Genomic DNA, 12,147 nt, shown 5'->3' with positions numbered 1-12,147 from the left:
CGGACCCCATACTCCCAGAGCACCCTCCACAGGCCGCCGCGAGGGACACAGTCGAATGCCTTCTCTAAATCCACAAAGCACATGTGGATTGGTTGGGCAACTCCCATGAGCCCTCCAGCACCCTGTAGAGGGTATAGAGCTGGTCCAGTATTACACGACCGGGACGAAAACCACACTGTTCCTCCTGTATCCGAGGTTCTACTATCGGCCGGATTCTCCTCTCCAGTACCCTGGCATAGACTTTCCCAGGGAGGCTGAGAGTGTTGTTGAATGTCAACTGATGCACTGTTGACAAGCTACTGAATGGCTTATAACTAGTATAGTCTCAACGAACGGATTATCAAAATAAAGTGTTACTCAACGTTTTAGTAGGGATCCCATTTCTGTCGGTCTCCTCCAACGAACGTCTTGGTTACGTTCGTCCCATCGCCATGTTGTTGTACTATCGCTGTGGGGCCAGGACTCTGGCTCGGCTCCTCAGCGAAAACCAAAGATGCGTTGCACCTTCTGCTCATTATATACCCACGCTGCAAATTATTGCATGCCAATGTGCATTGGCTTGTTTAGTTTCTCTTGAAGTAGATTGGTCTCTCTGCAAAGATCCCATTTCTGTCGGTCTCCTCCGTCAAACGTCTCCGTTCCCTCTGTAAGGTCCGATATATTGGTCCAACGCCGGTTCGCCAATACATGGGGAAGGTTATCACGTGTTCTGTCCTCACTCATGCAAAGTATTGGTTGGTTAAATTTGCAATACATTAATCATGTATTCTCTTTTTATTTCATCTGACTCCATAAATGAAAAGGTTTTAAGATATCTTTGGATCATTAATTGTGAGCGAATGTTTGACAATTCCTTTTAACCATTCAATGAACAATGTCAAAACCAGTTAGAATAATCACATGTAACAATTTAATATTTCAGATATCAGAGATCAATTCCACAATCAATTCAAATATCTAGAACAGGGGTGTCAAACTCAGTTCCTGAAGGGCCACAGCCCTGCAGAGTTTAGATTCAACCCTAATTAAACACACCTGATCAGCTAATCAAGTCCTTCAGGCTTATTTGAAAACTGCAGGTGTGTGTGTGTGTGTGTTGAAGCAGGGTTGGAACAAAACTCTGCAGGGCTGTGGCCCTCCAGGAACTGAGTTTGACACCCCTGATCTAGAACATGGTTATACATTGGTTACACCAAATAATCTTACCCAGCTTGTACCTGAGATAGAGAGAGAGAGAGAGAGAGAGAGAGAGAGAGAGAGAGAGAGAGAGAGAGAGAGGGGAAAGGGAGAGACCACCAATTCAATTCATGTCCAGCAAAGAAGAGCCCCAGAGAGAGGGAGAACACCTTCCTTTATCCTCTTTGCCCAGGTGACATGGGGAATGGGGGAGACCACCCTCAAATGGCTTCTATCCACCCCCCTTTTGTTGGATAGAAGCCATTTGAGGGTGGTCTTATCTCTGAACCAGTTTTCTCTAAACTTCTATAAACCTTATTTCCTTTTATTTTATCTATATGGATATGAGATATCTGTACCACTCACTTTGAGACATTTCAAATGACACCAAAAACATAACATAAATCAAGTCAATGATAAACATCCACATTAAACCATGTTCTTGTGTGAGTTCTTAGTTGTTTCTGAGAGGAAGTGAGGTTGTATGGGGGAGGTCATGTTAATTAGCCAGCAGGGCCCTTTTGTCTCATAGACCAGGCTTCAACCAGTATTTTCAGTCTTACACCTCCTTCAGGGAACGAGGGTTACCATACGTAACCAAGACATTTCATGTTCACAGTTGATGATAATGACGTTCCCCTCCATCCTACCCACCACCACCAGTTTGGCCCCTGTCCATCCATAGGGGGTAGGCTCCGCCCCTGCCTTCATCTTCAGGCAGGATTAGCCAAATCTGTATCCCCAGGATTCGGACTAAGGACGGGCCTAGAGATTGGCATGGAGTACTTTCCATAAGATCATCTCTCAATGCAAATCAAACCAGCTATTAGGCTAACTGAAATAAAACCATGCCAATCTCTAGGTATGGTGAAGGCTATGTGATGATGTGGGGCTATTTTAATTCCAAAGGCCAAGGGAACTTTATCAGGATGCATAGTATCCTGGATCCATGAAGTAACTGGCCTTTAAAAATAAAAAATCTGCTTGCCTGTATGGGAATTTGACATAGGGGTGTCCAGACTTATGCACCCTGTATTTTAAGGAAGAACATTTATTTATTTACGATACATTATTCATTCACAAAGAAAATTGGTCTCCTTAAAGGTTGGATTTTTCCTTTTTTTTTTATTTTTTATTAAGGCATTAAGTTAAGTTCAATTTCCAAAAGATGATTTTTTATTCCTCTTTTTAGTCAACTTTAGCATGGGTGTCTAAACTTATGCATAGCACTGTATTAGGTAAATGAGAGTTACCATGTGTTCATTGGGAAAGTTTTGAGTTTTAATAAAGGCTAAAAAGATTTAACAGGTCATCAAAATTGAATTACACCATCCTTTTTGTCTTTTCATTTGGTTTTTAAATAACCTCTGCAATTAAGCAATATTAAACAAGAAAGAGTTCCGCTGTGAAAATATATTTACACAGATCACAAAGGAATTCTCAATGTTGTGCTAAATTATTTCAAAACATTCTTAAAACATAAATAAACAACTGTAACATGAATATGAGTTTTAAGTGACATACTAATATTATATAACATGTTTTGGAGCAGAATCGTGCCTTTTCCTATGTGACCAGCAAAAACTCTCTGGACCAGCAATACACCAATCACAGCAAAGATTGTTTGCACTCTTATGATGACAACACAGAACTTGACACACATTTAAAATGACCAAGAAAACGAATCTTTATTCAGAGAAAAGAAGAGTATGCTCCTGTAAGGTGTTATATTTTGTATTATATGTTTTATCTGTTAGATATAGTTTTATATCTTAGTATACATATTAACCTGTATGTTTTGTTTAGATTACAGATGGACAACCTGACTTTCAGATACAGTGTGCTACTGGTGGAGGGACTGCAAGTTACAACTGAGTCAATTTTTCCTTCATTTATACTTCTTTTGATGGTTTACATATTTATAATGGTATGTAACATTGGGATGATGACTCAGATCACAGCAGACAAAAATTTACACCAGCCTATGTATGTTCTTTTCTGCAACTTGACACTGAACGATGTTTTGGGGTCAACTGCTCTTTTGCCACAATTGTTGAGGGATTTCTTAAAAGACCCCTCTGAGCGCTACATCACATATGTGGAGTGTGTTATTCAAGCTTATTGTTTACATATGTATGGTACAGTATCTCACACTGTGATAATAATCATGGCCATTGACAGATATGTGGCCATATGCAATCCACTGCGATACCCAACTATAATGAGCAATATCATGGTGGTTAAACTCTCGGCAGGAGCCTGGGGTGTTGCAGTAGTGCTGGTGGGAATTCTGATTAGCCTCAGTGTGCGCCTGTCTCACTGCAGATCTGTGATTCTCAACTACACTTGTGACAATGCTTCGTTATTTAAACTGTCCTGTGAAAGTACAGTTATTAATAATGTATATGGATTAACTTTTACTGTGGTTTTATATGCCTCATCAATAGGTAGTGTGGCATTAACATACCTCAAAATAGCGATGATCTGCTTCAAACGCAAAAACAAAGCAACCAACAGCAAAGCCATAAAAACCTGCAGCACTCACTTGACTGTTTATATAATCATGCTGGTATCTGGATCTGTTGTGATTTTTCTCCATCGTTTCACTGTATATGCTGAAACTAGGAAACTATCCAGTTTGATGTTCCATGTTATTCCACCAGCCTTAAACCCTATAATATATGGTTTACAAGCCAAGGAAATAAGACAACGGCTCTTAAATGTTTTTAGAAATAAAGTTAATATGAAGTGATTTCATTTATTTATTCATTCATGTCCATAAAATAACTCTACTAATCTTTGAAAATCATAATTTTTATTAATTTTTTTTTACTCTTTTATTGTGTGTATTGTAGGCATTTGTGAAAATTCTAAGAACAATTAGAGTTTATGGTAAATATATCATATGTCACATACAAGGGTTATCACATAAGCATCAGCTAAATAGATTAATGATAATTTGTTATTGTTGCAATAAGCTTGGATTGGGTAATAGAGAAGAGGCATTGATAAATAAATAAATAGATAAATAAATAAATAAATAAATAAATATCCAGTATATTAGGTAAAAAGAGTTACCATGTGTACATTGGGAAAGTTTTGAGTTTTAATAAAGGCTAAAACGATTAAACAGGAATTGTGTAATTGAATCACACTATCCTTTTGTCTTTTCATTTGGTTTTAAAAAACCTCTGCAATTACGCAATATTAAACAAGAAAGAGTTCCTCTGTGCAACTATACTTACACAGAACACAAAGGAATTCTTAATGTTGTGCTGAATAATTATGACCGCCGCTAAAGCGAAAGCGGTCATATAGGGATTGTCAAAGTTTTTTTTTTTTTTTTTTCCGTCACCTTACTGAATTTTTCGTCAACGATACCAGGGACACCGAAGCACCGGGGAACATGAAATTTGGTGGGCATGTAGCCCCACTAGACTTCTAAGGAAAAATTTCGTTTGGTCCCCGGGGGACACTCCCCCCCCGCGCTGGGCCCCCCCAAACCCCAAAAAATGCAGTTTTTCCTAAATAACTACCTGAACCGTGGCACCGAGGATGAAGAAATTTTTATGGTATGTTGGTCTACTAGACTTTTACGGAAAAATTTTGTTTGGTCCCCGGGGGCCACTTCCCCCCCCGCGCTGGGGCCCCCTTAAATTTTTCGTCAACGATACCAGGGACACCGAAACACCGGGGAACATGAAATTTGGTGGGCATGTAGCCCCACTAGACTTCTAAGGAAAAATTTCGTTTGGTCCCCGGGGGCCACCCCCCCCCCGCGCTGGGCCCCCCCAAACCCCCAAAAATGCAGTTTTTCCTAAATAACTACCTGAACCGTGGCACCGAGGATGAATAAATTTTTATGGTATGTTGGTCTACTAGACTTTTACGGAAAAAATTCGTTTGGTCCCCGGGGGCCACTTCCCCCCCCGCGCTGAGGCCCCCTTAAATTTTTCGTCAACGATACCAGGGACACCGAAACACCGGGGAACATGAAATTTGGTGGGCATGTAGCCCCACTAGACTTCTAAGGAAAAATTTCGTTTGGTCCCCGGGGGCCACTCCCCCCCCCGCGCTGGGCCCCCCCAAACCCAAAAAAATGCAGTTTTTCCTAAATAACTACCTGAACCGTGGCACCGAGGATGAAGAAATTTTTATGGTATGTTGGTCTACTAGACTTTTACGGAAAAATTTCGTTTGGTCCCCGGGGGCCACTTCCCCCCCCGCGCTGGGGCCCCCGTAAATTTTTCGGCAACGATACCAGGGACACCGAAGCACCGGGGAACATGAAATTTGGTGGGCATGTAGCCCCACTAGACTTCTACGGAAAAATTTCGTTTGGTCCCCGGGGGCCACTCCCCCCCCCCACGCTGGGCCCCCCCAAACCCCAAAAAATGCAGTTTTTCCTAAATAACTACCTGAACCGTGGCACCGAGGATGAAGAAATTTTTATGGTATGTTGGTCTACTAGACTTTTACGGAAAAATTTCGTTTGGTCCCCGGAGGCCACTTCCCCCCCCGCGCTGGGGCCCCCGTAAATTTTTCGTCAACGATACCAGGGACACCGAAACACCGGGGAACATGAAATTTGGTGGGCATGTAGCCCCACTAGACTTCTACGGAAAAATTTCGTTTGGTCCCCGGGGGCCACTCCCCCCCCGCGCTGGGCCCCCCTTAACCCAAAAAAATGCAGTTTTTCCTAAATAACTACCTGAACCGTGGCACCGAGGATGAAGAAATTTTTATGGTATGTTCGTCTACTAGACTTTTACGGAAAAATTTCGTTTGGTCCCCGGGGGCCACTCCCCCCCCCCCCCCCCTGCGCTGGGGCCCCCGTAAATTTTTCGTCAACGATACCAGGGACACCGAAGCACCGGGGAACATGAAATTTGGTGGGCATGTAGCCCCACTAGACTTCTACGGAAAAATTTCGTTTGGTCCCTGGGGGCCACTCCCCCCCCGTGCTGGGCCCCCCCAAAACCAAAAAAATTCAGTTTTTCCTAAATAACTACCTGAACCGTGGCACCGAGGATGAAGAAATTTTTATGGTATGTTGGTCTACTAGACTTTTACGAAAAAATTTTGTTTGGTCCCCGGGGGCCACTTCCCCCGCCGCGCTGGGGCCCCCGTAAATTTTTCATCAACGATACCAGGGACACCGAAGCACCGGGGAACATGAAATTTGGTGGGCATGTAGCCCCACTACACTTCTACGGAAAAATTTCGTTTGGTCCCCGGGGGCCACTCCTCCCCCCCCCCCCGCGCTGGGCCCCCCCCAAACCCAAAAAAATGCAGTTTTTCCTAAATAACTACCTGAACCGTGGCACCGAGGATGAAGAAATTTTTATGGTATGTTGCTCTTAAGGGCCCACATCAACCTAGCCCATAATCACTCATTTGTGATTTGCGCCCCTCCCATAAAAAATTAAAATGCAATATTATTCTGCTTTAATCGCCCCTATCTTCAGTGGAGATGTTCAGAACTGCACCATATTTCATGTGTATGATTAACTTGACATCCTCTGGGGGTATCCTCTGCTAAGTTTTGTAGAATTTCATCCATGGGGGGGGTATAAAATAAATTCATTTATGTGCACATTTAGTGACTGTACACTCATCGGCCTGTAGATGGTGCTGTTGAGCGAGGGGTTGCTGGTTTAGGATGATACTGTCACACACACACACACACATGCAGGAATACAAACAAATGCAAGCATGCACACACACTGACATCCACACGCACAGACACACACCCATACACACACATACAAATCCACATGCACAGACACACACACACACAAACACACACGCGCACACATGTACGCACACATACATACACGCACAGACACACACACACACACACACACACAGACACACACATACACAAACACACATACACAAACACACACACACACACACACAGACAGACATGCACATACTATTACTTTTTTTAGGTATATACATAAACACGCAATACAGCCAAATTACTCCACGTCATTTATTTTTGTGGAAAGCCAGTGCAGGCCTGAGCGGCGGTCATATTTTGTACCGCGATGCGGTACATCTAGTTAAAAACATGCTTAAAGGCAGGGTAGGTAGGATTTTTATAAAAAAAAAAACATTCCAAATTTGTTTAAACTGTCTTTATATACCAATACATAATTAAAATGTAAGTACTCTGAAAAAGAGAGTATAAAAATCGAGTGTCCGTAGACCTCTCACGACTGTTGTAAACACAGCTAATTATTTCCATTCACTCCACCCCCTCCCTTCTGGGCTTCTTCCAAAGCCACACCCCCAAAACACATGAACGTGCGACGCCAAACGCTCAGGCTCAGCTGGAAGACGCATTTATTACCTGAGACGAGTGGAGAGGAAGGAGCGCAGTGCATGCAATGACATCATGTCAGAATCACATGTAATAAAATACCTAACATTATCACTATGAACATAAACAAATAAGATGGCTTTTAGTACTCACTATCAAGCTAGCATATCGATACTGGTAAAGTTTAAAATATATTTTGTTTGATTCGGTAACGAGCTATATTTAGGCTATAGGTAACGAGCTATATTTATAAGGCAAAGCTAAAAATAGGTTGCATTGATGCACGTTTTTCCATTACCATCAGTTACACTGTGATGATGGTGAATTTCGTGTAAGATTCATAACATATACGGTTATCTAACGTTACACTCCGGTGACAAGTACCGCTTCGTCGGTTCGAGGACAGGTCCGGGGTCGAGGGCGAAGCAGAGGAGGTTGTTCAAGAGTGCGGGCAACCAGGGTCCGAGGAAATAGTTTTTGCCTTGTTTGCCTTCGTTGACTGAATATGCAGGTGCTTTGAATTTTGAATGCTCTTTCTCTGCCATAATTTTACTCTTCGTAGGTTCCGCGCCTCTCAAATCAAACGGGTGCGCGCGCATATGGGCAGATCTAGCAACAGGGGTGCAGCCATGGTTGCGAGAGTGAGTGACAGACGCCCAAACCAATCAATTGTTTCGTCCCGGATGGAAATAATGAGCTGTGTTTATTGCAGATTAAACGGTCTACAGCAGAGGTCGGGAACCTATGGCTCGCGAGCCACATCTGGCTCTTTGGCAAAAATCATGTGGCTCGCGAGGTCTCTAACCCTTTACCAACAAACCATCGATGAAAAACAATTAAAACACATCAACAGAGATCGGCTCTCTGCAGAAAAAGCAACCAATTACAATTCCCTTGTTGTAGTACAGCCTACTGAAGTTAATGAAAAGTTTATGATAATAATAATATTAAAGTTGTACCGGCAAAACTGCGTGTTAAGTGCTGTTCGCGAGTGTCACGAGTCACCACAGCAATCAACTAACCGCTTACGTTTCTGTGGTAACCTACAGCTCCTGCACTGGGATTCAAGCTGGCGAAAACCATTCTAGAACAGCAGCAAAAATGTAAAAGTAGACTTTATAAACTTTAATATAACATTTTATTGAAACGGGTGCTTTGCTGCGCATAGAGACATTTCACCCGCTGGTAGGCTACTTTCACTTTTGCCGCAGAGACCCTTTATGTCCTATAAATGTGTCGTATTTTTGATAATCCGCGCAGATTTCAGTTGACGATTCTGTTTAAAGTTATTAAAAACAAAACATGAATGAATGAGAAAGAAAAGAACAGGATGTGCTTTATATTGAAAAGAAATATTAAAAGCGCGATAAGTCGCGAAAGAGAACTGACAGGATACTGTGCGCGCGCTCCGAGCGCAACACGGACAAGCAGCCTTTGTCTTCGGTTGCGCGCCTAAACGGCCAAATAAACACAGAAATATATCAAAATGCTAAGTCGAGTATTCACGTAAACACAGCAGATAGTACTGTGTGCATTCATTCTCTCTCACACGCACACAAAATGGTATGCTCATCACTTGGTACTCAACCTCACAGTGAAAGCCCTGCAGAATTAATTCCATATTCCAACTTATTTATTGTTTGCTGAATATTTGTTAATAATATTAATAATTAAATAATATTAATAATAATTACTACGGTTGAATTTTTTATTGAAAAAAGCACGTCTTTAATATTAACTTTAATAATATATATATATATAGGCAATTTTTTTTCCTACTGTGGCTCTTTTGGAAAAATGCATTATCCAAAAATGAAAAAATGGCTCTTTGGTCAAAAAAGGTTCCCGACCCCTGGTCTACAGTCACTCGATTTTTATACTCTCTTTTTCAGAGCACTTACATTTTAATTATGTATTGGTATATAAAGACAGTTTAAACAAATTTGAAAAAAAGTTTTGTACAAAAATCCTACCTACCCTACCTTTAAAAGAAAAAAAGCGATGGACAATTGACTTTTATAAAACAAATACCATGAAGGTGATTGCATGTCAGGGACAAATAGATAACACATCCATTTTGTATCTGTCTTATTTTTAAAAGGTTCACAAAATCTATATACTTAACACATGCTATATACATATGTCACTTACTACTTTCTAAAAAGGACATGTTGAAGTTCTCATAAAGAAAAGAGTTGTCTTATTTCCCCATTATCCTGCCAATTATACAGTGTAACAAATAATTCAGGGAAAAATAACTGATTTAACCCATTAACAAAATAATCCTCAAGAAACTTGTTTAATATAGGAAATGTTGATTTTAACTTAAAACATTTTTCACATCCTTTCTGACCTTCTCCCCATTTGTTTAGTTATTTCTTGTACAAATTATTATTTATTTATTTTTTCTGTCAACTAAACCTCCCACTTTTAAAATACCAGATTAACTAAAAGCGTTAATTTCAATGCTTTGCTAATTAGACTGATGACATAGCCCAGTGGCGCAGCGCAAATCCCCCTAAATCCTTAGATGACATGGGGGTGAATAATTTATCAGGAAATTTTCATTCAGAAGTGAACTACTCCTTTAATACAGACTGATAGAACCCATTCATACCCAAACCTTTGATTACATTATTAGACATTAGCAATCATTTTCTGTCAAGTCCCATTTTACTAATAGCTCATAATATCGCTAAAACAAACATAATCCATGGCTGCGGATAGATGTTATAAAGCAGTTTTTGAGCCGATTGTAATATCATAGTTTTCCATTTAGAGGTTAAATCAATGAGGCCTTGACTACGCAAAGACAGGTAAATCTAGTATGCCTGGATGAAGCCAATAAAAATTTAAGTGAAAAAGTTCACAAAATGTTTTGGAAAAGCTGTAAAAGTCCTGTTGGAGGGTCTAAACCAGTCAGTCGATGCCACAACATTAAAGCAGCTTAGTTGTTTAATAATAATAATAATAATAATAATAATAATAATTTATTGTCATTGCAATGATACAACGAGATTACATTAGAGCATCAATCGACAATGCAATTTCATGGAGTGCAAGAGATCAACAATAGCATATTTTTTAAACTGGGCACAGCGACAAATAAACAACAAGAAAAACAGTATGTGAGGCAAAGAATCATTAGTAACCAGAAAATGTGCATAATTGTGTGCTGCTGTAAAGTGATCCACTGGATGCAAGTTGTAAATGAGAACCCAAGTGCAGTTTATTATAAACAAAACCAAATATTAAACAAAAACTTGGCGTGGCATGAAAACTCAAAACAAGATATGAACATGAAAAGGACTCACAACAGTGGTTTACAGGCAGTGTTGGGGGTAACGAGTTACAAAGTAACGAATTACAGTAACGATATTACTTTTTTGGGTAACGAAATAAAGTAACGCATTACACTAAAAATATCGGTAACTACACTACTTTACTAGACTATAGGAACGCGCTTTCCTGCGTTACCCAAGCCATTTTTGCCTGCGTGTAAAGCTCTGATCTGTTTGTGCTGCGTGCATGTCTGTGTATGTGTGTGTGTGCGCGCGTGCACCGTTGTCATAGAGATCGATTTGAGTGACGTAGCTGCTGGTGCGAAGGGGAGCGGGAAATGGAGACGGAGACAGGGGGGTTCGGCCAGTGGCAATATTCACATCACTTTCAGTTTATTGCTCGAAAGGACAAAAATATTCGCGTGAAATGCACTTTGTATGCCCAGGCAGCAAGTACTGGCCATCGGGACTACCGGGAGATTCCCAGTGGGCGGACGTGCCTTTTGGGTCGACTCTTCTTTTTTCTTCTTCTTCTTAACGGACCATAAAACTCGTACATCGGCGGCCCATTCGTTTTGCTTAATTGGTGGCGCTGGGTTAAGTAAGTGCGTGCCGGTGTAATGCATTAGTTAAAAAAGTCTGTGTCAGTTTTTTTTTTTCCTGATAGCTGACCGGTCCATGAAACACCGTGGCCCATTGGATCTTTTCTTGATTGACACTGGGCTGGTCCAATCACATCTTTAAACACCTCCCCCTTTGGGCTTTGATCGAGCGTGCACGTGTGTCAGTGTGTATCTGTCAAAATAGTCTGAGAGATGGAGAAGAAACGCAAGGAATGTGCAGAGAAATAGCGTGAAAAATAGACACAGGCCCTTCAAGCAGATGCTGTAAAATGTGTCAAAATGTTTTCTGCAGCAGCATGACCTTCATCAGCTCCTGTGGCTGATGATGAGGATAGTGAGGAGGATCAGGACAGAGATGAGAAAGTGTAGAGCCTGCGGTAAGCAGAACTAACAGTTACTTTCAAAACACTTAGGCTATCCCATACACAAAAGATAAATATATTTGAAATATATTTTCAGAGTATATTTTGGAATATATGCAAATATTTGAAATTGGCCCAATAAATATATTTCACACTTAACATCATATATTTTTGTTATATTTCGGAATATATTTCAATGTACTTTTTTTCTGTATGGATCCCCAAAAGTGTCAAAATATATGTGGCATATATTCCAAATACATTGAAATATATTCTGAAATACAACTAAAATATATGATGTTAAGTGTGAAATATATTTATTGGGCCACTTTGAAATATTTGAATATATTCTAAATTATACTCTGAAAATATATTTC

The 12,147-nt window shown here is 40.6% G+C and overlaps 1 protein-coding gene across 1 annotated transcript; it reads left to right on the top strand.

Moving 5' to 3' along the window:
- Positions 1 to 2,989: 2,989 nt before the first annotated feature.
- LOC308706100 (olfactory receptor-like protein COR4) lies at positions 2,990 to 3,928 on the top strand (the record flags this gene model as incomplete). Its single annotated transcript, XM_081391483.1, has 1 exon — positions 2,990 to 3,928. One exon carries the CDS (start codon positions 2,990 to 2,992, stop codon positions 3,926 to 3,928), a length of 939 nt encoding a protein of 312 aa, XP_081247609.1.
- Between the last annotated feature and the right edge of the window lie 8,219 nt (positions 3,929 to 12,147).

Source organism: Scardinius erythrophthalmus (genome assembly GCF_964197995.2).
Source record: "Scardinius erythrophthalmus genome assembly, chromosome: 17".
Taxonomy (NCBI): Eukaryota; Metazoa; Chordata; class Actinopteri; order Cypriniformes; family Leuciscidae; genus Scardinius; species Scardinius erythrophthalmus.
Note: the sequence above shows the minus strand (reverse complement) of the source record. Positions and strands in the feature narration are given on the sequence as shown.